The sequence below is a fragment of the Budorcas taxicolor genome, chromosome 4, assembly GCF_023091745.1.
Source record: "Budorcas taxicolor isolate Tak-1 chromosome 4, Takin1.1, whole genome shotgun sequence".
Taxonomy (NCBI): Eukaryota; Metazoa; Chordata; class Mammalia; order Artiodactyla; family Bovidae; genus Budorcas; species Budorcas taxicolor.
Window position 1 is genome coordinate 46961410 of NC_068913.1, and position 26193 is coordinate 46987602.

The window sequence follows — 26193 nt, forward strand, 5'->3', positions numbered from 1 at the left end:
AAAAAACATATATTCCAAATATAACACTTGGATTAAATGATAAACGTATTATTCTAAGTCTTATTTGCGGTCACCAAAGTGCAATATGGCACTGAAATTACAAAATAAATACTTCTCAAGAGAAATTCTGATTCTCTTTGATCTTAGAAGAGGTCATCTCATGCTCCAAGTGAGCCATTTAGAAATCTCCCCGTGCTATTTATTTGTATGGGAATTCTGATTGCACAACACACATAGAACCACTGTATAAAATTTTAAAAACCTATGTTTCAATGGTAAAATATAAAAACTTATTATCAGGAATTACTTTCTTTGCATTGATGATTTAGTACAGTTATTTATACTCTCAGTTTCTTCTAACAGGTTTCTATTTTCCAATAAACCCATACATATTAGTTTAATTCCTTATATCCAAGATCTTTAAACAGAAATGGACACCAAATCTATCCTATTTATAAATTCTGATGATATATAGATAATATATATTCAATTGTTCATTTACAAGATATATAATATAAAAAACTTGTAAAACTACCCATTTCAACATATTTAAAAAAATTTATCCACTGTGGCATTTATTAGCAACCAGAAAGTCTGAAAATATCAAATATTTTATTTTAAATTTTTTAGAGTTAAATGTTACCATTTAAAATGCCCTAAGATAAACTTACTTAGATTTCTTTATCAAAGTATAAAATATTAATAGCACTTAACTTTAACACCAAAAAATAATGAATGTCATGGCTGGTGTAATATTAAAAGATTTGATGTTTTCACCTAATATGACTGTAGGTACATTTTTCTGTTCCATTTTTCTTCTCCTACACAAAATTATTCCATGTCAAATCCCTTAAATTCCTTTTGAAGTTTGAAATTAATTCCCATGGTTACTCTTCCATAATCCCCCATCTTTAAGAAAATTCAAAATATGCTTATAGTTTTTGAGAAATCAGATGGAATCCCAAATATCCTATTGAGTATGTGCTATGCTTTTAAGAAGAAAAACCACACTCTCATTCTCTGAAAAGCTATCCATCAAGGAGTCTAATTCTGTAATTAATATTAATACAAACAAGGTAACAATTTGCTTTAAGTGTCCATTCATAATGTTAAATCAGTGGTAAATTATAAAGAACTTCCATAGAAATACATGAGATATACACATTGATCCTAAATGAAATTCATTATTAGCAGTTCTACTATACTTAATGGCAAATGAATTCTTAATAATGAGGCACTTGATGTGTTATCAAGAATGAGATTGACAAGAAAACCACTCAGCTTCACTTTCTAATAATATTATAACATGTTACTAATAAAGCACCTATATTTTTCAATTTGGAAGAAGAAAGTTTAAAGAAGATGATGTTTTATCTAACCTTTTAAATATAGTGTTTCCTGTACAGAGTTGTCAAAGGTTTTGCTCTTTTATAAGCTTGTCTTGCCCTTACCATCAGAAGTCCATTAGAACAGATGCTGGAATAATTAAAAACCTACCACTATAGACTCTTCCATCACATTACAGACTAGGAAAATGAAGGCAGTTTATGGGTGTCCTTGTCTCACTTTATCCACCTCTTCATGGTTGACATGTAAGCTTTAATGTGCATCCTTGCACCTCTCCTCCGGCAGGAAGCCTGTCTCTGGGGATCACTTGCAGAAAATAGGACATTGAGTCCATAATTAAAGTAATCTCTTTCCAGGCAGATGCTGCAGTTGGCTCTGTTATCATATATTACAAAAGGCATCTTGAGGGTTATAAAATGTGCAGCAAATAGCTTTGGAGATGAGAAACAGCAATTTTTCATCTAATTTTGATCCATAGACATGTAAGCACTGCATTGCTACTTTTTGGTTTTGAGCCAAATAACTATTATGGTGCTGAGAGGAGCCAGGCAGTAACCAAAATTAAAGAATACGTTAGCTTTTATCCTCAAAGTGAGAAAAGCTCTTTTGTAACCATCTTTGCACTTAGCAAATAAGGATGCCATCTCAAATCTGAGCATTAATGCCTGCAGGCAGATTTAGAAGAAAGGCTTATGTAGCTTAGCTTTATAGCCATATTTTCAATATATTTGCTTAAGTTAAAACCAGGGGTTGATTAAGGGACCAACTCCTTGCAACTACAGTGTACATTTTTAATTAGAAGCATTTCTTCTGTTTATCTTTCGCATAATATTTTAGGGCATTGCTCTTTGAAATATATGTCAGCCCAGATAACTGGTATGTTCATATCATTCATAATCCCTTCTATAAATACCAGTAGTGGAGACAAATGGAAGAGATTTGACTAATACATTTTTGTTTCCAGCTTAGGACTTGCCAATGTGGATAAACAAAACCTGATCTCAGTATTGTGAGGTGCTAAATGTAGATGGAAATAATTTTGTTCAATATTTCTCAGTGCTAAATATGACAACTTCTCAATATGAACTGCTTCAATTTTTAAAAGGTGATCTAAGAATTCCAGAAAATATGTGGTTTAAATATTTTTATTTCCTCAAACTGTTTTTTCTTTTCATTTAACAGCAAAGTTTTATGTAGACTTGTGACTCTAAATTTAAAATGTTACAACATAAAGCCAGATGTCATGAGTGCATGCATGGAAGTTTAAATAACATAGGAGAAACTCTAATTTTCTAACACAGTCTTCTGGTACCTTTATGCATTAAGGTATGTTTTTCTTTCGTATATTCATGCATTTGCTCATCCATCCAACAAATATATTTTAGAGAAACTTTTGTTCAAATAATTTTATAATACTACTTCAATTCAAACATTAATATTAGAAAATATGTAATCAGTATTTGCCAGCTCAAAGGCAATTTTCAATTTTGCATATTTCTTTCACTCTGTGTTTATGCATGTTATTTTGTTTTTAAGTAATTATTTTATCCCTGCTATTGTTGTTCAGTCACTAAGTTGTGTCCAACTGTTTGCAACCCCATAGGCTAGCACACCATGCTTCCCTGTCCTTCACTATCTCCCGGAGTTTGCTCAAACTCATGTCCATTAAGTCAGTGATACCATTCGACCATCTCATCCTGTCACCCTCTTTTCCTCCTGCCTTCAATTTTTCCCAGCCTGAGCATTTTTTTCCAATGAGTTGGCTCTTTGCATTAGGCAGCCAAAGTATTGGAACTTCATTTTCAGCATTAGTCCTTCCAATGAATATTCAGAGTTGATTTCCTTTAGGATTGACTGGTTTGATCTCCTTGCAGTCCAAGGGACTCTCAAGAGTCTTCTCTCCAACACTACAATTTCAAAGAATTAGTTCTTTGGCGCTCAGCCTTCTTTATGATCCAACTCTCATATCCATACACAACTACTGGAAAAACCATAGTTTTGACTAGACGGACTTTTGTCAGCAAAGTGATGTCTGCCTTTTTATTACACTGTCTAGATTTGCCATAGCTTTTCTATCAAGGAGCAAGTGTCTTTTAATTTCCTGGCTGCAGTCACCATCCGCGGTGATTCTAAAGCCCAAGAGAATAAAATCTGCTACCGTTTCCACTTTTTCCCATATATTTGCCATGAAGTGATGGGACCGGATGTCATGATCTTAGTTTTTTGAATGTTGCATTTTAAGCCAGATTTTTCAATCTCCTCTTTTGTCCCTAGTATTATTAATTTTACTGTTTGGTCTGATATTAACATAGTGACACCGGTAAATTAACTATACTTCAAAAAATATAGTGACACCAACTCTCCTTTGGCTAACATTTTCCTGGGGACTTCCCTGGTGGTCCAGTAGCTACTTCATGCTCCCAATGCAGGTGGTTTGGGTTCAATCCCTGTTCATGGAATTAGAGTCCACCTGTTGCAAACAAGAGTCTGCATGCTATAACTAAAAGATCTCAAAAGCTGCATTAAAGATTTCAATTGCTACAATGAAGATCAAAGATTCCACATGCCACAACCAAGACCCAGCAAAACCAAATGAATAAATAAATAAAAATATTTTAAAAAATTCCCTGGTATGTCATTTTCCCCACTATTTGCTTTTAATGTGTCTGTGCCATTATGTTTAGGTTTCTCTCTTAGAAGCAGTATATTGCTGGATTTTTGAATTTGCATTCTGAAAGTTACAGTGTCTTAATTGGTGAATTGAATGTTTACATTTATTGTTTTTTATATATTTTAATCATTTTAGTCAAAGTTTCTATGCGATTTTAGTGGAAGAAGTTTTTACTGTGCCAACTCAGGCTTCCATGATGCCAGAAGTCCTCTGAAAACATAATTTTAATGTGTTTGAAATAATTTTTATTCTTTTATCACTTAATATTCCAGGTATTTTCCAAGTTGTTATACTGTCTTTCATAATGACTATTAATATTTTAAAAGTGATATAGAGTGGTATATAGGATGGTAGTTTAAAGGACATGTTTTAGATCAAAACCAACCTGTCTCTGAGCTCTTTGAGCTCTTCCTTCAGTAGGTGGTTCGAAGAGAGGAATTTAGTAGTTTGCCTGGTACACAGGTGCTCAACAAATGGAAGTTGCTATTTTGACTACTACTATGATTATCACCTGGAGAAGGAAATGGCAACCCACTCCAGTACTCTTGCCTAGAAAATCCCATGGACAGAGAAGCCTGGTAGGTTATAGTCCATGAAGTCACAAAGGGTGAGACATGACTGAGTGACTTCATTTTCTTTCTTTCTTTCTTTCTTTCTTATCATTATCACCATCATCAACACATGGTATTCCAAATTTCATTACCACTCACTTTCCTATTAATGATGATTAGCCTTTCAGATCAGTTAATTTTAAATATTAGGCACATGGTAGTAAATTTTCATGGCACAAGGGCATACTTGAAAAGACCCAGAACTTGAAACATGCGGCAGGGGATAGGGGGAAATGAGGAAGTGGCAGGGTGAAAGCAGGGGCTGAGGCTCAGAAGCGGGGACGGGGGGAACCCAGGGTAGCCAAAGAGCAGCTCTGAGTCCTGAGCACTGTGGGAAGGGAGCCAGAGGGAATCCTCACCTGTCACACTTGGCCTAGCACTGCCCATAAAGTTAAGGACCATAGTAATTCCAGCACTGACAAACAAAATTAAAATGAAGAGTTTGGTAATCAGTTTTTTACATAAAACTTCCCTACTTGTCCAGGTTAGCAGTTATGAGAATTCAAGTTCACAGGACAACTCCAAAATCAATGTCCTTTGAAGTATATGGTTATTTACATTCTGTAAATGTTAAGGTAACATTAGAGGAAAAAATAATTCATTCAATCCTCTAAATCAGTACTGCACATCGAACTTTATATAATAATGGAAATGTGCTAGGTGTGCTGTACAATATAATAGAAACTAGACATTTATGGCTAATGAGAACTTGAACTGTGGCTAGTGCAAATGAAGAACCGATTATTTAGTTTTATTTGACTTTAATCATTTAAATTTAAATAATCACATATAGCTACCATGTTAGAAAGTACAATTTTAAACAAATTTTTGAATATGTGTGTGTATATATGCCTATGTGTATATATGTATATATACTATACCCATGTGTGCATATATATACACACACACATATACACAATATAGATATCTGTATATAAATATACACACACAGTATGTCCAAATAAGTCAGAGAGGATTAGTTCTTCAAAAAATTTTTTATCTGGAAGAAGAAATCAAAATTTTATTTCATATTTGTAATAATGTCTTAATATTTAAAGATCTTAAAGCAGAATTAAGCAAAATCCTCTTGCTAGTATATATTAACCCAGTGATTATGTTGGCAAACTGTGGAGTTGCTGCTGCCATGAGAAAAGCTTATTTACCTGTTTCCCAGACATTTTTGTTATCACTATTATTGACTGTGTAGTCAGTTTAAAGAAACAGAAGTAATTTCACATTTTTGGCTTCTAAAACTGGTTCCACTGAATTCTACTAACAGAGAAATAACTCAAATCTCTGCCCACATCTCATTAGAAAATTTCTATCAGATATGGAGAACTGCTGATAACTGTTACATGTAAAGCTTTTAGATTTACTGATTTAGGTCCATCTGCTTTCACAAGAATTACGTGTGTTTTCTAGTAAGAAGTGCAAAGTAGAGTAGTAATCCCGTCTAGACCACATGGCCTTGTTATAAGGAGCATCTAGGTTTGATCCCTGGATGGGGAAGATCCCCTGGAGAAGGGAAAGGCTACCCACTCCAGTATTCTGGCCTAGAGAATTCCATGGACTGTATAGCCCATGAGGTCCGCAAAGAGTCAGACATGACTGAGCGACTAATTTTCTCTTTCACTTTCAAGGATTCCAAACCTTAGTCCATTTACTTAAGTGCCCTCCACAAGTTACAAGTACATTACAGGAATGGAAGGGAAGAAGTAAAGGATGGGTTTGCTATAGAGTTTTAAGACTTAACATTAGGAAAAACTACTATTTCTACATAAAAAGAAAAAAAAAGTTAAAAAATTACCAACTATTTACTGTGGGATAGAATTTCATAGATGCAGGTCCATATTTGGACCTGAGTTAAAAATACTTCATTTCTGACATAGACAATTTTTCTCACTATAAAGCAGTTTCTACCTCTCTGATGGTCTTAACGTTTTGATGCAAAGAAAAGTGTCACACTGATTTCGGTAGCTTTCCCTAATATAACCAGTGCCATTTACAAGGTGGCTTTTTACAAGAAGACACAGGAAGGGATAAAGGAGACAGGAAAAACTGAAGGGAATAGTTTTGCCTTTTGAATATCTGTAATTAAAAAAATATATGCTGTGTAATTACAGTAATAAAAATAATTTCTTACACCTTTCTGGTGATTAATGAATATATTTTATCTCAAGATTTTACCATACTCCTTAAAACTAAGGATTAAATCCCCAGGAAGCATCTTGACCTCATTTGACAAAATGTTGATAAATAAGAACACACATTAGTCCCTGAACTTTGACTATCTCCTTGTCCAAGCCTAATTGGCTATTTGACTTTGATGAAAAACAGGCCTGTGAGGAAATGAGAAGTATCAGTTAGGCTTCTAGCCACTCACTTTTAAGTGCAGATTTTTTTTAATCCTATCATTCGAAGGTATGTTTTTGAAATAACTGTCTCAAGTTGGGGAATGTCTGTTTAAAAAAAAAGAAAACTGGATCAACAGGAAAAAATTAACAGACTTGTAACTTAGGAAACAGATGAAATTCCTCCCTAATAAAATAGCATATCTGGTTTTATCAAACAGTGTGGATACAATCATTTTGGCCTTACATGAGAAGTAATTTATTTTTGCAGTAAGCTATGTATGCATGCTTGTGTGCGTCCTGTCATGTCTGACTCTTTGCAACTCTATGGACTGGAGACCACCAGGCTCCTCCATCCATGGGATTCTCCAGGCAAGAATACTGGAGTGGGTTGCCATATCCTTCTCCAGTGGATCTTCCTGAACAGGGATCTAACCCACATCTCTTGCATCTTCTGCACTGTAAGCAGATTCTTCACCCACTGAGCCACCTGGGAAGCCCAAGCTATGTATAACCAAGACCTAAGCAAACATTTCTCCAAAGAAGACATATAGACAGCCAACAAACACATGAAAAGATGCTCAACATTGCTCATTATTAGAGAAATGCAAATCAAAACTATGAGATATCACTTCACACTTGTTAGAATGGCCATCACCAAAAATATGCAAACAATAAATTCTGGAGAGGATGTGGAAAAAAGGGAACCCTCTTGCACTACTGGTGGGAATGTAAATTGATACAACCACATTGGACAACAGCATGCAGATTTCTTAAACAAACTAGGAATAAAACTACCATGTGACCCAGCAATCTCACTACTGGCCATAAACCCTGAGAAAACCATAATTCAAAAAGATACATGTCCCCTATCATTTACTGCAGTACTATTTACAATAGCCAGGATATGGAAGCAACTTAGATGTCCATCAATAGATGAATGGATAAAAAAGCTGCGATACATATATACAATGGAATATTACTCATCCATACAAAGGAATGAATGTGAGTCAGTCGAACTGAGGTAGATGAACCTAGAGCCTGTATACAGAGTGAAGTAATTCAGAGAGAGAAAAACAAATATTATATATTACCACATATATATGGAATCTAGAAAATTGGTGCTGGTGAACCTATTTGCATGGCAGGAATAGACACACAGATGTAGAGGATGGACTTGTTGACACAGCAGGGGAAAGAGTGTGGGATGAATTGAGAGAGTAGCATTGACTTATATACACTACAGTGTGCAAATTAGATAGATAGTGGGAAGCTGCTATATAACTCAGGGAGCCCAGCCTGGTGCTCTGTGACAACCTAGAGGGGTGGGATTGGGGAGTGAGAGGGAAGACTTAGAGGGGAGAGAGGACCTAGAGGGGTGGTATATGGGGGTGAGAGGGAGGCTCCTGAGGAAAGGGAGATACACACACACACACACACACTTATGGCTGAATAAAACTACCATGTGACCCAGCAATCTCACTGTTTGTTAGCAGAAACCAGTGCAACTTTGTAAAGCAATTATCTTCCAGTTTAAAAAAATTTTTAATACAAAGTACAATAAAATCTGTATATATCAACTGTTAGTGTCCTTATCTATAGGTATGAATCAGTCAGTCAGTCAGTCAATTCAGTTGCTCAGTCGTGTCCAACTCTTTGCGACCCTATGAATCGCAGCACGCCAGGTCTCCCTGTCCATCACCATCTCCTGGAGTTCACTCAAACTCACGTCCATCGAGTCGGTGATGCCATCCAGCCATCTCATCCTCTGTCATCCCCTTCTCCTCCTGCCCTCAATCCCTCCCAGCATCAGAGTGTTTTCCAAGGAGTCAACTCTTCACATGAGGTATGAATGCACTCCCCATAAACGTACCTGTGGAGGAGTTCCCAATCTTATTTCAAACATATAAGTAACAAGGCAAACATCTCCAATGTTTTCTTCTGATCGATGGAAATAAATGGGCAACCATACTATCTTTCATGAGGAATCCTCCAGACAGACTAGAAGGGCTCTAATCAAAAATTAAAGGCACCAGAGATATACTCTAGGCAGAATTTCAAATCTCTGTATCTGTATCACTTTGAGTATGTTCAGTGTTCAGAAAGTTCTTCTGTCTTCAATTTTTTAAAATGATTTTTTGTCTTTTTGTTTAGTGTACTTTTAAGATCCTTCTAGGAGAATCTTCCTTTAAAATATCAAGTGCTCAAATACGGTCCTCCTCTGAACCTCTTTGGGCCCTTGAGTTCAATTCTTTGTTGTTGCTTCAGTATCTTAAATAGGACACTGCTTGCTTTATACTGTTCTCAGTATAAAGTTTACTGTTTGCAGCGAGTTCATTTAAGGTTAAATCAGCATTAATTTAGACACAAATCTGATCTTCTTTTATGTTCCATTTTAATTCTAATATTATGCTAGTATCTGTCCAAGCAGTTAAATCTAATGGTGTTCAATTTTGCCTTTAATTCACAGATTCTCTCCCTATATGTGATTCCCCTTGTGACAATGGATGGGATATAATCAGCATCCAAAGAATGAACCTGTATCATACATATCAAGATCAGGCCCATGTTTGACATATTAATCAGCCACATTTCAGAAGTTTAAATCAGTGCTTGTCTAATATTTCATTAAAAACTCTAGTTTTCATCATATCAATACCATAGGCATTTTATCATAGAAAACAGGTAAGTGATGATTTCAGAGGAAAATGTAGTAAAGTGGCAAAAATCCCTTGCTTGAAACTGGATTGTCTTCTGAATCCAGGTTATGTCAATCACTGAGTTATGTTAAACAAGTTATCTAACATCTCTGTACTTCAATCTGCATGCATGCTAAGTCACTTCAGTCATGTCTGACTCCGTGTGACCGTATTTTCTCTAGCCTGTCAAGTTTCTCTGTCCATGGGATTCTCCAGGCAAGAATACTAGAGTCGGTTGCATGTTTTCCTCTAGGGGATCTTCCCAACTCAGGGATCCAACCAGCATCGCCTGCATCTCCTACACTGCAGGCGGATTCTTTACCACTGAGCCACCAGGGAAGGCCTGTACTTCAATCTACTCATCTGTAAACTGAGATAATAATAGCATCTACTTTACAGAATTACTGTAAGGATATAATGGATTAAAGGACATAAACTGCTTAGAATAGTGACTGGTATGTTGTAAATTTTCAAAAATATTAGTTAATTTTGTAGTTGTTATTTTACAACTCTATTTCCTTGTTAGTTTCTAACTGTTCGAGTTGCATGCCCTGGAGATTTCTTTCTTTCCCTCCATCCTTTCTTTCCTCCTTCCCTTGTTCTTTTTTCTACCTTTTCACCTTCACCTTCCCCGCCTTAACCTCCTTCTTCCTTCTCCTCCTCCCTCTTTCTATACCACCTCTTCACCCTTGGAAAAAAATTTTAAATTTACATCCAAAAACTTTGGATAAGTTTGAGTTTACTAGTCACTAAAGATTAATCAAATACAAAAGTGAAGACAAACTATATTATTGTAAGATCTGCACACTAAGCAGATCTCTGGATGAAATTATCATTTAAGATGTAAATGTTATCAACTGGTGTCATAAAACTAAGGACAGAATAATTTTAGTTGTACCAGTACAGCTAGCAACTTTATCCTCAGGCCATTCTCTTCTCTCTGTCTCTCACCTGATTATTTGTGATGAGAAAGGCAGTAAAAACACAGTATAAATGATTATGTTGCTAAGTGGTTTATCAATAAAACATGGCTTATTCAGACAGAGTGCCACTTACTCTTTTCTGGGAATGGCACACACAGCATGTTATATAATGGTTTGGTATTTCAGTTCAAATAGTCCATAGTTCTTACTATGAGATTCTTTGAAAAAGGATTCAAATAGATAATTGGGTTTTAAAATCACAGAGTTTGGACCATACACTGGCAATACTAATATGAGGTTGCAGAATTGGGTGCAGTGTCGATTCAACTGCCAGCTCTAGAGAGATGAGAAACTTAGTAAATGAAAGATAATAGTTGCTGGATTTCTTCAAATCCAAGACCATCAACCATCATGTGTGTGTGTGCTCAGCTGCTCAATTGTGTTTGACTCTTTGCAATGCCATGGACTGTAGCCTGCCAGCTTCCTCTGTCCATGGATTTTCCAGGCAAGAATACTGGAGGGAGTTTCCATTTTCTTCTCCAGAGGGTGCTCCCAATACAGGGATCAAATCCATGTGGATTCTTTACTACTGAGCCACCAAGGAAGGTGTAAGAAGCAACTTAAGAGATCTCAAAAAGTAAAGAAAAAAAAAGTCTGTATTTTAGAATCAGTGAAGTATGTCATTATCAGCTATTAAGAAACATTTACTGACTATACTTAATATTTTGTAATAACCTATAAGGGAAGAGGATCTAAAAAGGAATATATATATATGCCTGTATGTGCATATATATATGAATTACTGTGCCATACACTTGAAACTAACATGATGTTATAAGTCAACTATACCTCAAGAAATGAAATAAAATAAAAAATAAAGCAAGAAAAAACTTATTGAGGGCCTTCTATTGTCTATAGTTTGGTATTAAGAACTATTAGTTACATAAAAATACCTAAACAGTTCCTGATCTTGAAGGATTTCAAGCCCAGTTATAAAAGAAAATACACATGTGAAAAATTAAATAATGACATGAATGAACAAACTAAGAGAAACTAAAGAGTCTCTTGATGAAAGTAAAAGAAGAGAGTGAAAAAAGCTGACTTAATACTCAACATTCAAAAAACTAAGATCATGAGATACCGTCCATCACTTCATGGCAAATAGACGGGGAAAAAATGAAAAAGGTGACAGACTGTTTTCTTTGGATCCAAAATCACTGTGGGCAGAAAAGCCATGAAATTAAGACACTTGCTCCTTGGAAGAAAAGCTATGACAAACCTAGATAGCATATTAAAAGGCAGAAATATCACTTTGCCAACAAAAGTCCATCTAGTCAAAGCTATGTTTTTTTCACTAGTCATACATAGATGTGAGAGCTGGTCCATAAAGAAAGCTGAGAGCCAAAGAATTAGTGTTTTCAAACTCTGGTGCTGGAGAACACTATTGAGAGTCACTTGGACAGTAAGGAGATCAAATCAGTCAATCCTAAGGGAAGTCAGTCCTGAATATTCACTGGAAGGACTGATGCTGAAGCTGAAGCTCCAATACCTGGGGCACCTCATGTGAAGAGATGACTCACTGGAAAAGACCCTGATGCTGGGAAAGATTGAGGGCAGGAGGAGAAGGAGGAGAAAGAGGATGAGATGGTTGGATAGCATCATTGACTCAATGGACATGAGTTTGAGCGAACTCTAGGAAATAGTGAAGCACAGGGAAGCCTGGCGTGCTGCAGTCCATGGGGTTGCAAAGAGTCAGACATGACTGAGCAACTGAACAACAATAACAACAATGAATTAACTAATAATATGAAAAACTCATACAAAGTACATTACAAAAGCATGTAAGTATGGTTGAAGTTTAATTTCCTAAAAGTAATTTTCCCTATCTTAAAAAGTAAAAGCTTTAATTTTGAGGGTTAGTCAGAAAATACAGAATCAAAGTATATTTATGTTCCAAATGCCATAGGATTTTGTGAGTTTGTGTGCGTGTGTGTGTGATGTTTAAATTAATATTGAACACTAGAAATCTTCAAGTATTGCTGGCCACATACTAATTACAGACACTGATCCTTACATATAGCTCTACTCAACATGTAATAAATACTACAGTAAGAAACAAAGGTAAGAAATTGTAAGACTTTAGCTCAGAAAATTCCAAATGAATTGTTCAGTAGTTCATGTTTAATCTTCAGTTTCCCTATACTCTCTCACAAACTAATTAGGAAAAGAGATCAATAAAAACATCTTGCCCACACAGGAGGCAGCTACTTTATATAACATTCAACATAATCATTGCTTACAATAAGCATAGACTTAAACATTTACCAAGAAAGTTGAAAGGTACAAAGTGCATCATCAAAATTTTATTAGGAAATATAAGCGAGAGTGTGTAAACTTCTTTGTAATCAGTAAAAACTACTTATTACCAAATTATATATCTTTTTTTACCAAATGCTAATAAAATATTGTTTGGAGTTGAAATGCAATACATTATTTCTAAAAGAATACAATTTGACATCCCAGGAACAGTGATGCCACAAGCCATTCAATATCATTTTAAAACAGATTAAATTAAAAACTGTATCTATTTAGAATTTCGCAGTTCTGTACAGCTGGCACAGATTTACTTTGTGTTTTTTCAAAAAAAGTAATACTTGTTTTAAATGAAGAGCTTATGAATGGCAAGAATTTAAATTATCCTAATAAGTGCCAACACGAGTAAGACAAAGCGTCCCAAAAAAGAATCAGAGGTTACTATTAAACTAAAGAAACAGACCACATTGTACAACAGATACAATGCTGGCACTCCATATCCCTAGATTTTTCCCTGTATACATAAACCATAGATATAGAGGGTCCACTCTACCCTGCTGTTTACTATAAGGGACTTGAGAACATGTGAAAGGTCCTAGAATAGCCCCTTCCCCAGTCTCCTAGGATGCAGAATTCAAAGGATATTTTCTGTAATTCCTGTGTATATAAGTCCTTGAACCAACTGAGGAGGAATCATGAAGAAATAAGAATTTGTCCTTTTCCAATCTAATCTAATAGAAAAAGCTATAGCAAAACCAATACAATATTGTAAAGTAATTAACCTCCAATTAAAATAAATATATTTATATTTCAAACAATAAATCAAATATAAGTAAACAGTAAAATATAGTCAGTATTATAACAGAGTTGGGCTTCCCAGGTGGCATTAATGGTAAAGAACCCACCTGCCAATGCAGGAGACGAAGAGACATAAGTTCAATCCCTGGGTCAGAAAGATCCCCTGGGAAAGGGCATGGCAACCCACTCCAGTATTCTTGCCAAGAGAATCATATGGACAGAGGAGTCCATAGAGTCGCAAAGAGTCAAACATAACTGAAGTGACTTAGTACACATGCATGACAGAGTTATAAGCAAAATGTGACAATACATATCAATTCTGTTGCTGATATCTCAGAAAGCTTCATAGAAGATTTTTACTAAAGAATGAATGGCAGCTTGAAAAATGAGTAAGAATTTAACAATTGAATTTGAGAGAATATGCATTCCAAACTAAGGGAAAACATGGAAAAAGAGAAAAAGTCAGGGAATGTTTAGGGAATTGTGGGATGCGCTGCCAATTTGTGACCATCAGGAGGCAGAGGTAATGGGAGACAAGAAAGAAGCTGATAAACTGCAAGATTTGAAAGCGCCATTAAACCCACTCCAAAAAGCTGGCCATTAGAAGAAAGTCTTAGGCTATAAAAGTTTTGAGCAATCACACTTTGTGCCTTAGGAAGATTAACTGTGAGATGGACTGGATGAGAAATAGACTGGAGGTAAACCAGTTAGGAACCTATTGCAAGCACCTTAGCAAGAGGTACTGGAAAGAAAGGGTTCAAGGGCGAAAAACTTTCTGAGGGACAAAATGATGGGATTAAATGTCAACCAGCCAGGTGGGTGAATCTGATGTTTGCAGCCTAAGTAACCCAGAGGATAGGAAGAGAAAATATATAATCAATGATATGACAAACAGCCTTGACAATGAACTGTATATTATTAAGGGAGAAGAAAAGTAAAGTAAATGTCGCTCAGTCGTGTCCGACTCTTTGCTACCCCATGGACTACAGCCTACCAGGTTCCTCCGTCCATGGGATTTTCCAGGCAACAATACTGGAGTGGGTTGCCATTTCCTTCTCCAGAAGATCTTCCCAACCCAGGGATCAAACCCAGGTCTCCCACGTTGTAAGAAAAGGCAGTGGTAAATTTTGGAGGATTCAGGTTTTACAGGATCTTGCTGTCTGAGGAGAAGGCTAGCATAGAAGAGTATTCAAGATGAATTCCAGCCCTGTTTCACCTGGCTGCCCATAGAATAGCTGTTTCAGAACTTACTCCATTAGCCTACTCATCTATTCAACAAATATTTAGGTAGTGCTTCCAGTGTGTGCAGGAACTGTATTAGATAACGGGTGAATCAGTAAACAAAACAGAAAACCATTCTTACCTTCAAGGAAACTGCATTTCAGCAGGAACAATCAGACAATAAATAACATACATAAATAAATGAAGTATATCATGTGTTAGAACTGAAAAAAAATACAGTGGGAGAAAAAAAGAGATAAGAAAGATGAGAAGTGATGATTATGTGGCAGGAGTAGGGGAATGATCTGCATTGAGAGATATCAGAAGTCACAGACTCTGAACCACAGTGCAGAGTTTATCTAAGGATGCTATTGGGACACTGCTAACTACCCTTCCCTGGTTTCCTCCTGATGAGCACAGGAGAGATTCGGTAAGTTTCTATACAGTTCTGACTTCTTACCACCATGAATCAGCTAACTGTTTATGTTTTCCTCCTGGCACTTGTGGCTCAGTTCAGTTCAGTCGCTCAGTCGTGTCCGACTCTTTGCGTCCCCATGAATCACAGCACGCCAGGCCTCCCTGTCCATCACCAACTCCCGGAGTTCACTCAGACTCATATCTATTGAGTCAGTGATGCCATCCAGCCATCTCATCCTCTGTCATCCCCACCTCCTGCCCCCAATCCCTCCCAGCATCAGAGTCTTTTCCAATGAGTCAACTCTTCGCATGAGGTGGCCAAAGTACTGGAGTTTCAGCTTTAGCATCATTCCTTCCAAAGAAATCCCAGGGTTGATCTCCTTCAGAATGGACTGGTTGGATCTCCTTGCAGTCAAGGGACTCTCAAGAGTCTTCTCCAACACCACAGTTCAAAAGCACCAATTCTTTGGCACTCAGCTTTCTTCATAGTCCAACTCTCACATCCATACAAGACCACTGGGAAAACCATAGCTTTGACTAGACGGACCTTAGTTGGCAAAGTAATGTCTCTGCTTTTCAATATGCTATCTAGGTTGGTCATAATTTTTCTTCCAAGGAGTGAGCATCTTTTAATTTCATGGCTGCAGTCACCATCTGCAGTGATTTTGGAGCCCCACAAAATAAAGTCTGACACTGTTTCCACTGTTTCCCCATCTATTTCCCATGAAGGGATGGGACCGGATGCCATGATCTTTGTTTTCTGAATGTTGAGCTTTAAGCCAACTTTTTCACTCTCCTCTTTCACTTTCATCAAGAGGCTTTTTAGTTCCTCTTCACTTTCTGCCATAAGGGTGGTGTCATCTGCATATCTGAGGTGATTGATATTTCTCCCGGCAATCTTGATTCCAGCCTGTGTTTCTTCCAGTCCAGCATTTCTCATGATGGACTCTGCATACAAGTTAAATAAGCAGGGTGACAATATATAGCCTTGACGTACTCCTTTTCCTATTTGGAACCACTTGTGGCTAGGTTTAGCTAAAAGCTGAATCTCTAAATTTCTAGTCTTCTTCTAAACTGTGTGGATCCTCATAACATTTTTTTTGTATCTGTTTTCATCTTATTTTCTGAAAATCATTTCCCTATTGTTTTCATTTCTTCACATACTTTTATCTTATTGAATTTTTATTTTTGCAATTTTGGCCTTTTTTGTTACCAAAATGAGTGGTTTTAATTAAGGTTAAACCTGCTAAAATAATACCTTTAAATAGTTACTATATACATAACCTCAGAGAGGTTATGTAATCAAGCAGGACTCTACGGGGCCTTTGCAGACAGACCACTGCATGTCCTACTCCTGCCTCTTGTGTGTGTGTGTGTGTGTATGTGTGTTACTTGCTCAGTCGGGTCTGACTCTTTGTGACTCCGTGGACTGTAGCCCACCAGGCTTCTCTGTCCATGGAATTCTCCAGGCAAGAATACTGGAGTGGGTTGCCATTTCCTTCTCCAGAGGATCTTCCCAACCCAGGGATTGAACGTGGGTCTCCTGCACTACAGGCAGACCATCTGAGCTACTAGGGAAGCCTATGCATTCCTGCCTGTTACCTGTAGAAAAATTTTAGCCTCCCAGGCCTTCCCCAAGTGCCAAAGCATAAATTTAATCAGAGAATAAAATGCAGAAACAAAGGAAAACAGTCAAGCAAGACAAAATTATAATAGTTTAGCTATTAAACAAATTCAAGGACCTTGAGTTCCTCCTCAAGAGCTTCAGGTAATATCATGAGCCATAGCCTTTGAGCTACTTTGCAGATATTGAAACCCTCACCAGGTAGAAGTTAACTGTATGCTGCCACAAGCATCTTGACTCCAGACTGGTTGGAACCAGAAGGTTGATGATACTGACTTCTGACTGCCTTACCATCAACCAATCAGAAGAAGGTCCACGAACTGATCACACACCCTGCAACCTTCTCCCTCATCCTGTCTTTAAAAACCTTTTCCTAAAAATCGCTGGGGAGTTCAGGTCTCTTGAGCACCAGCTACCTGGACTCCTTCCTTGTTGCCTTGTGATAAACATTGTACTTCCTTTCACCACAAGATGCTGTCCATTGATTGATTTTACTGTACACAGGCGGGTAGATCCAAGTTTGGTTTGATAACACATTTGCCTTCTGTACCAGTCATAGACACTTTGGGTACTTACATGAAATTCACACAGCCTGTACCAGCAGGTGGAGCAATCCAGACAAAGCTGAGGTTGGTTGTGGGCAGATGACTCACATGAGAAGCCACCACACTGCACATAAACTGGTTACCAAATTGGTGGTCAGACATGATACCTGACAAACAGAAAGGAAAGGGTGTTGTTAGAAAAACAACAAAACAAAGTCCTTCATATGATGGCATAACAATATTTTCTGGTTCTTTTATGTTAATATTCAACATGCTATCTGGCTTCCCTATAAGTTGTGTGGTTTTCTATTTTCTATTGTCAGAAGGAAATTAATCATTTAAAACATTATTGTTAAGAAGCAATATACTAAACTATTTGTTATAATATTTGCTTAATTTTGATTTTGTTGATTGGTCTTTACCCATCACCAAAGACCACCAGAACCACACCTGCAGTGAAACAAGGTTGGACTTATTGGAAGTGTTTGCAGCAAGAGTCATCAAATACTACTGAGAATCTGGAGGTAGCTCAGTAGGAGGATGTTAGCAGGAGCTTGTTAAAATATTTGGTTTGTATTAGATTATTTCCTGATTATAGTGCTAAAAGTCCTGCATCCTGGGAACCCCCTCACTCTTGTTGGGGAGGTTCCAGGGAAAGGTGGTTTTGATTCCAGTCTTGGTACTATTAGAAATTAGGAGCAATTTTATCACTGAGTATCTTCATTTTTATCTATGAGACATGAGGAACAGAGAAGAGCGAAAGTTGAGGTTGATAACAGCAGCAGCGATCACATTAGCATGGAGAGGGAATGCTCATCATGCTTTTGGCTTGTACTGTGTTCTTGCTTTTGTCTGTGTTCAGGCATGATTAAAAAGTGGTCTTGTTTTTGTCTTAAACCACATCAACTCTGTCTCAGAGTAGATAACCTATGAAACCGCTCATTTTCAACACGAGATCATCATGACATAGCTGAGTACCAGGTCAGCTCCCAGCTGAATTATCAGGAGATGCTTTTTCTCCTTTATAATAAGATGTTCTTCTCATGTTTACCTCAGATATAAAATATGAATAGGTAACTCAACACTAAGAAAATGAACTTAATTTTTAAAAACAGGCAAAAAAGTTATACAGATGGCACGTAGGCATATGAAAAGATGTTCAATATCATATGTCATTAGAGAATTACAAATTAAAACAATGAAATGCCACTACACACCTAATATTTGACCAAAGTCCAAAATAATGACAGTCCTAAATGCTAGTGAGGATATGGAGCAACAGGAATTCTTATTCATTGCCAGTGAGAATACAAAATGGTATAGCTACTTTGGAAGATAGTTTGGCATTTTCTTACAAATATAGACATACTCTAACCATATAATCCAGAAATCACACTCCTTGGTATTCAAATACACTGGAAATTTATGCCCACTCAGAAACCTGCCCATGGATGTATATAGCAGTTTTATTCATAACTGTCAAAACTGGGAAGCAACCAAGACATCCTTTAGTAAGTGAATGGGTAAATAAAGTGTGGTACATACAAACAATGGAATATTATTCAGAGCTGAAAGGAAATGAGCTATCAAGCCATGAAAAAGCATGAATAAGTGTTGTGCTGTCTTGTGCTGTGCTAAGTCACTTCATTGTGTCCAATTCTTTGCCACCCTATGGACTACAGCCCTCCAGGCTCCTCTATCCACGGGATTCTCCAGGCAAGAATACTGAAGTGCATTGCCAGGCTCTTCTCAAATAAAAAAGTACATATTATTAAATGAAAGAAGCCAGTATGAACTACATGCTGTATGATCCCAACCATGTGACATTTTGGAAAAGGCAAAATTACAGAGACTGTGGTTGCCAGGGGTTGGGAGGGAAGATGGGAGATATGAATAAGCAGAACACAGAGAAATTTAGGCCAGTGAAACTATTCTATATAATAATACAATGGTGAATACATGACACCAAAAATGAAACCTAGTGTAAAGTATGGACTTTGAGTGACAGGGATGGGTCAGTGCAGGTTGATCTGTTATAACAAAGATACCACTGCGGTGCAAGACACCCAGAAGGTTGGAGGAGGGTGGTGTATGGAAAATCTATGTACCTTTTACTCAATTTTCCTGTGACCTAAAACTTCTCTAAAAATAAAGTATATTAATAAAAAACATTGCCATGAGTGGAGAGTTAAAAATTTAATAAAATTGGCTTTGTGAACTTGGGTAAACAGCTTCTCTCTGAGATAGTTTTCTAGTCTATAAAATTAAAGCACCATGTCTACTCCATCCTAAAGTTATTTGGAGAATTAAATTACCCAATACATATGGAAGCATCTGGTACAGTACTTCCATGTTTGAACATGTACCTTACCTACATGCCATCACAACAGTCCATACATCACTCCATCATACTCTTGACCACCTCTACAGAGAGTCTACAAGGGACTATGTCTTCAATCTTTGTATTTCAAGCAACTATCACAATGTATGACACACTTCAGATACTCAAGAAATATTTTCTAAATAAATATAAAACAAATAACTATAAAAATAAAAGATAATATAAATTATACACATATGTTATATCAACTAATGAAACAGAATCTTCTAGAATAGCAAGTTGTTCAGAATAGGTCATACTGGCCAAAAAATTGAAGAACAAGTATATATTTTGACATATCCTAATGATGCTCTTTTTTCTCATTCAAATATATACATATATAAATGTAAATTTATATACAAATTTAAGCTGTATCTTGCAACAAAAGGATGAAAGTCACCAAGTCAGAGAAACCACAAGGTTAGAGAAGATGACAGACTTCCAGGGAAATCATAGAGTGCCGAAGGAGACTCAGTAGCTGTGACTAAGGAATTGCCATGCCTCTCTGGTCAGGCATAAAGCAGGGACCCAGTGTATGGGAAATGACACATCTGCAGGAGTCAGCCTGGCCAGAAAGGAAAAGCAAAAGTTACAGCCGCAATTATGTGGGAAGGGAAATGAATCAAACAAAATAAGGTTTCAGGGTCTCAGAACCTTGGTAACAGGATTCATATTCAAATACCTCCTCACTCCTCAAAGCTCCTCTGAGAAAGTGAGTCAATGTCTAGACTGCATATTATTTGAAAGAATTTTATAAGGTAGATATAGAATTGCAATTGCCTCATGCCCTGCCGTGGGTAAATACTCTATAGGATAACATTCTTGCAATCCAACCATCCAGCACAGCAGTTCTCCAACTTGGCTACACAGCAGCATCACCTAAAGAGATAGAATAAATACCAGTTCCCAGACATTCTGAGTGAGTCAGCAAAGAAAACAATATTTACAGAATCCCTGTGTTGCATCAAATGTTGGGTTAGACCATATTTAGGTACACAGAAGAAATACAGGACATTGTCCGACCTTGAAATGACTTCAGCTGAGAAGAGAGAACTGCAATAAACTAACATTCTAAATAAAACTAGAAAATAAGCGAGCACTAACTGGGTAATATTTGTGAAAAATACAAAAGAGAAGAGAAAGAGTGATTAATGTGGACAACTATAAGGACAACTAATGCTTCTTGAGCACTTACTATGGCCTGACACTATTCTAAGCACTCCATGAATTTGTTTAAGGCTTTTGAACAATCCTACGCAGTAAGAGCTGTTATTTTCTCCATTTTACCCATTAGGAAAATAAGATAATGGAGGTAAAAATTCACCTATAGTTTATATAGCAATGGCAGTACAGCCTAGATGCAAACCAGCACCCTTGCTGCACAGTCAGAAATGACTCTGTTAACAACAAGGTCCTGTTGCAGAGCATGGGGAACTGTATTCAATATCTTATAGTAAATCATGATAGAAAAAGTAAAAAGAAATTGCTCTGCTGAAGAGTTGAGTTTTGAGGGAAAAGCTAAGATTTCCCACATTTGTTTATGCACATGAGGCAGTGGAGCATAAGCACAAGACTGTCCCCTTAGCTCTGTTGCTCACTGCTGCATGACCTTGGTCAGGGTGCGCCCCCTCAAGCTTCAGTTCCAACGACCATAAACTGCTGGTCCGTGATCACTAAGACTCCTTTCAGTTCCTTAGCTCTGTGAGTACAATTTAAATGAACAGAAGAAAAATAGGAGGACAGCTCACAAAGGCAGATATAATGGGCAGAGGTAGGCACATAATGAGATCCAGGAGAAGGAGAGGAGCCAATGTCAGCTTCCAGCGTTCTGTGAAACACAATTTACTGCATCCACCATAGTGATCTTTTAAATGGCTTTCATGTCATGAAAGACATGTACCATATAAGTAATAAATGTGATTTGGAGGCCTACTCTTGGGTAACTTTAATTTGAATTTGATTATGAATTTAAAGGTATGATGGTGTTTTCCCCTGCTGCATGCTGGATAACAGGATATATATATTGAATTTTAAAATTACTTGAAAAAGAGAAAATCAGATATATGATAAAAGAATTTAATTACACTGTGAATCTCAGGGAGGTATATACACATAAAATATATATGTGTATAATGTAGTTACAGTCAATGTTTTATTTTCATTGTTGTGGCTATGTGCAAACTTTCATACAAAATTGTTTTCTGTGGAATTCTTTTGCAAGAGAATTGGACCATGAGAGACAGAAAGCACTTCAGGAAGTATGGCTCTCTTGGTCTAACTTTGGACAAAAAAATAAAGTATATCTTTCAAACTGTGAGTCTCTGTGAGATTGATAACTGTCTTGACAGATTTTAAAACACTGATATTACAGATATATTTTCCTTATCATGTATACACATGTGAAAAATAGGAATATTCACAATCTAGTTATGATTTCCATATCAAGAAATAATATAACTTTATAAAACAACTATTCATTTGACAAAGCATGAATGTTTTTAATTCATTAAGTTCTTCAAACTACAGCATATCAAGTTTAAAAATATCTAGCACTTGTTTTCTTGAAGTTGTGGTTAAAGGATAGAAATCCATATAAGAATTTCCTTTATCCATATTATACTTCTGCAAGATTAGGCTCACAATGTCTTTAATTGTTCTCAAGATGCTTCCATGATACCTTTTAAGACAGTGATACACATTTCTATGCCTTCCAGGATGTCATTTTTCCTTGACATGTCTTCAGTTATTTTAAGTTTATGACTAAACCTTGTATGAACTCCATTTTCCCTCAGGAATACTCTTCTATGCTTTTAATGTGCATACCTTGGGTCTTCAGAGCTTTAACTAGAATTTCTATCATTCCTCCATCTTGAAAATAAAATGTACATATCCTCATAAAAATGTAGGCTATTCACTTCCAAGAAATACTCTGAAGACTTTATTACCAAAAAATAACCAAGGTAGTAGGAAAATTACACATTCATGTTGGGTGTATTTTATAGATTAAAGATGTGGATTACTCCAATCCGTTCAGTCTGTTATTTGCCACGGTTATTGTTCAAGTGGGTAGAAGCATGTCCTGGCTTTTTGTGGAATTCAAGAAATAAAGCATCTGGGGATGGGATATCACGAAATAAAGGGAAAGTACATTAAGATTAGAGATTTTTGATTTGTGATAAATGTAACCTTCATATATAAAAATGATAAAATTTTAAAATAAGTATTTTACTGTTTAAAAAAGACTTTCAGAAAGTATGGTAGAATATTTTGTCAGGAAGTTTAGTAAATATGTTAACCTTTATCTATATAAAAAGTGTAAGAAAAACATATATTTAAGATGCTTCGTTTCCTTTTATTTTCATCATTTGCTCTTTGTTTAAAAGGGCTATCTAATCAACATCACACTATAAAGCAATTATCCTCCATAATAAATACAATTTAAAAAGAAAAAAAGGATATCTAAAAACTTACATCAATTAATAAAAAAGTAGAGTCTGCCAAAAATGCAGTCTGGAAAGTTAGTCTTAAATTTTAAGTGAAGAGAGAAAATGAATTATGGAGCTCCTTTATGTCACCCTTTTACCTTTTCATCTGATTCAAATATGAATAAATGTTTACTTACAGCATCTGCCTTGTCTATTATTTGCCTTCTTTGCTAAGTTAATGTACACAAATATCTCAGCAAAGCTAAACATGATTTTATATGCTGAAAAGTAATCACTGAACTTCCTGAAAACATCCTCACTGCAGCTTGTCTGTGAAGTACCAGCCTGATGAAAATGGATATGAAAAGAACAGCTTTCAAGTAGTGCTACAAGATAATGAAGAGTATGTGCGCCCACACTCACACTCATGCAGTGGGTGTATTTAACTTTTGAAGCACTGATTTGAAGGCAATTCAGTTTCAGATTTAAATCTAGAAGCAAAAAAGTACTAAAATCTTTAAAAAAAAAATCATTCTGGAAGTGTATGTTCTATGGGCATATGTTAGAAAATGCATGAGAATCCATGCTCAAAGAATTTATTCTAAGTCAACCTGATTCTTTCCTCACTCAGTACAAAGTTGGTAATTCCTGCTGTTGCCCTCCCTCCCCATCCCTCTCCAAGCACTACCATTTATCAAACGCCCTGTCTGTGCAGGTGTTTTACCCATATTATTATCTTACTACTACTGCAGAGGCAGTAGAAGGGAAAGTTTGAGAGCACAGACACTGGAGGCAATCAGCCTTTGTTCCACTACCAAGGAACTGCGGAATCTTAGGCCAGTTACTCAACACTCTGAAAAGAAAAGAAAAGAAAACAAAACAAAACACTCTGTTCCTTACTTTCCTCTCCAGGAAAATGCAGATGATAATATTAGGGTGGCTTGAAGATTAAATGAGCACACACACACACACACAGTCAGTACTATATGTGTTAGCTGTTATTATCATTCCCACTTAAAAGATACAAGAGAATTACCAAGAACCAGTGGATTTTAATAACTTGCCAACATTTAAACACATGTCAATAACAGTGCTAGCAAACAGAACTGGAACACAAATCCATCTGCTATCCGTACTTCCACTGGCTTCTTCCCTCCTTCTGTCCTTCAGTGTCAGTACTTCAATTCTAGGACAGACCCCTGTGCTGATTCAAGAGAACTCTAAATCCAGAAATCAAACATAAACCATCTGAGAGTGAACCTGAATAGAGGGCCTTCCTCCAGGCACAAACTCAAATGCTCTCCACTCCTCCTCCACCTTTCTGTCTTCAAAGACATTAATTTCTCACCAGATAGTTATTGGATAACTATTTTTTCCTATCGGCAGACATGTCCTTGAATTAGGTACTGTTGTGAGTGAGACATTTTCAGGTCAAAATTGCTCCGTAAGGGGCAAAGTCATCCAGTTACACTTAGGTCTATGAGGCCTAAACACTGAGTTTAACAAAGCAGCATCCTTTCCAAAGAGCTATGTAAAGTCTGTACTGTCTTTAATTGAAGCTCTCTGGTCCACTGTTTCAGAGTATATTTCTGCTGTCTTTCCTCCTAATATCGCATACTCTGCCTCTCCTCTTAAAAGTTGCTCAGTGGTGAAGTCAAGTGCTCTGTAGGAAGCATTACGACGACCAAAGCCAGTGAAGGTGATGGAATTCCAGCTGAGCTATTTAAAATCCTGAAAGATGATGCTGTGAAAGTGCTGCACCCAATATGTCAGCAAATTTGGAAAACTCAGCAGTAGCCACAGGACTGGAAAAGGTCAGTTTTCATTCCAGTTCCAAAGAAGGGCAATGCCAAGGAATGTTCAAATGATCATACACTTGCATTGATTTCACATGCTGGCCAGGTTATGCTCAAAATCCTGTAAGCTATGCTTCAGAAGTATCTGAATTGAGAAATTCCAGATGAACAAGCTGGGTTTAAAAAAGGTAGAGGAATCAGAGATCAAATTGCCAACATCTGTTGGATCATGGAGAAAGCATAAGAGTTCCAGAAAAACATTTACTTCTGCTTCATTGACTAGACTAAAGCCTTTGACTCATGAATCACAACAAACTCTGGAAAATTTTTAAAGAGATGGGAATACCAGGCTACCTTACCTGTCTCCTAAGAAACCTGTATCCAGATCAAGAAACAACAGTTAGAACCGGACATATGAAAACTGATTGGTTCAAAATTCGGAAAGGAGTACAACAAGGCTGCATATTGTCACCCTGCTTATTTAACTTATATGCAGAGTATGAGTACATCATGCAAAATGCCAAGCTGGATGAATCACAAGCTGGAATCAAGATTGCCAGCAGAAATATCAACAATCTCAGACACACAGATGATACCACTCTAATGGCAGAAAGTGAAGAGGAACTAAGGAGCCTCTTGATGGGGGTGAAAGTGGAAAGTGAAAAAGCTGGCTTGGAACTCAACACTTAAAAAACTAAGATCATAGTATCTGGTCCCATCACTTCATGGCAAATAAAAGGGGAAAAGGTAGAACCAGTGACAGATTTTGTTTTCTTGAGCTCCAAAATCACAGAAGACAGTGGCTGAAGGCATGAAATTAAAAGAAGAAGAGCTATGAGAAAACTATACAGAATATTAAAAAACAAAGACATCATTTTGCCAATAAAGGTCTGCCTAGTCAAAGCTATGGTTTTCCCAGTAGTCATATACAGTGAGAGTTGGACCATAAAGAAAGTTGAGCACTGAAGAATTGATGCTTTCTAACTGTGGTGTTGGAGGAAATTCTTGAGAGTCCCTTGCACTGCAAGGAGATCAAACCAGTCAATTCTATAAAAAAAATCAACCCTGAATA

General features: G+C 36.7%; 1 protein-coding gene across 1 annotated transcript in view; it reads right to left on the reverse strand.

The window, feature by feature from the left end:
* RELN (reelin) overlaps positions 1-26193 on the reverse strand; it is a 536555-nt gene that overhangs the window by 367290 nt on the left and 143072 nt on the right. Inside the window, exon 3 of the mRNA XM_052638374.1 lies at positions 17552-17687. Coding sequence (XP_052494334.1) covers positions 17552-17687 — 136 coding nt within the window. The remainder of the gene's footprint in view (positions 1-17551; positions 17688-26193) is intronic.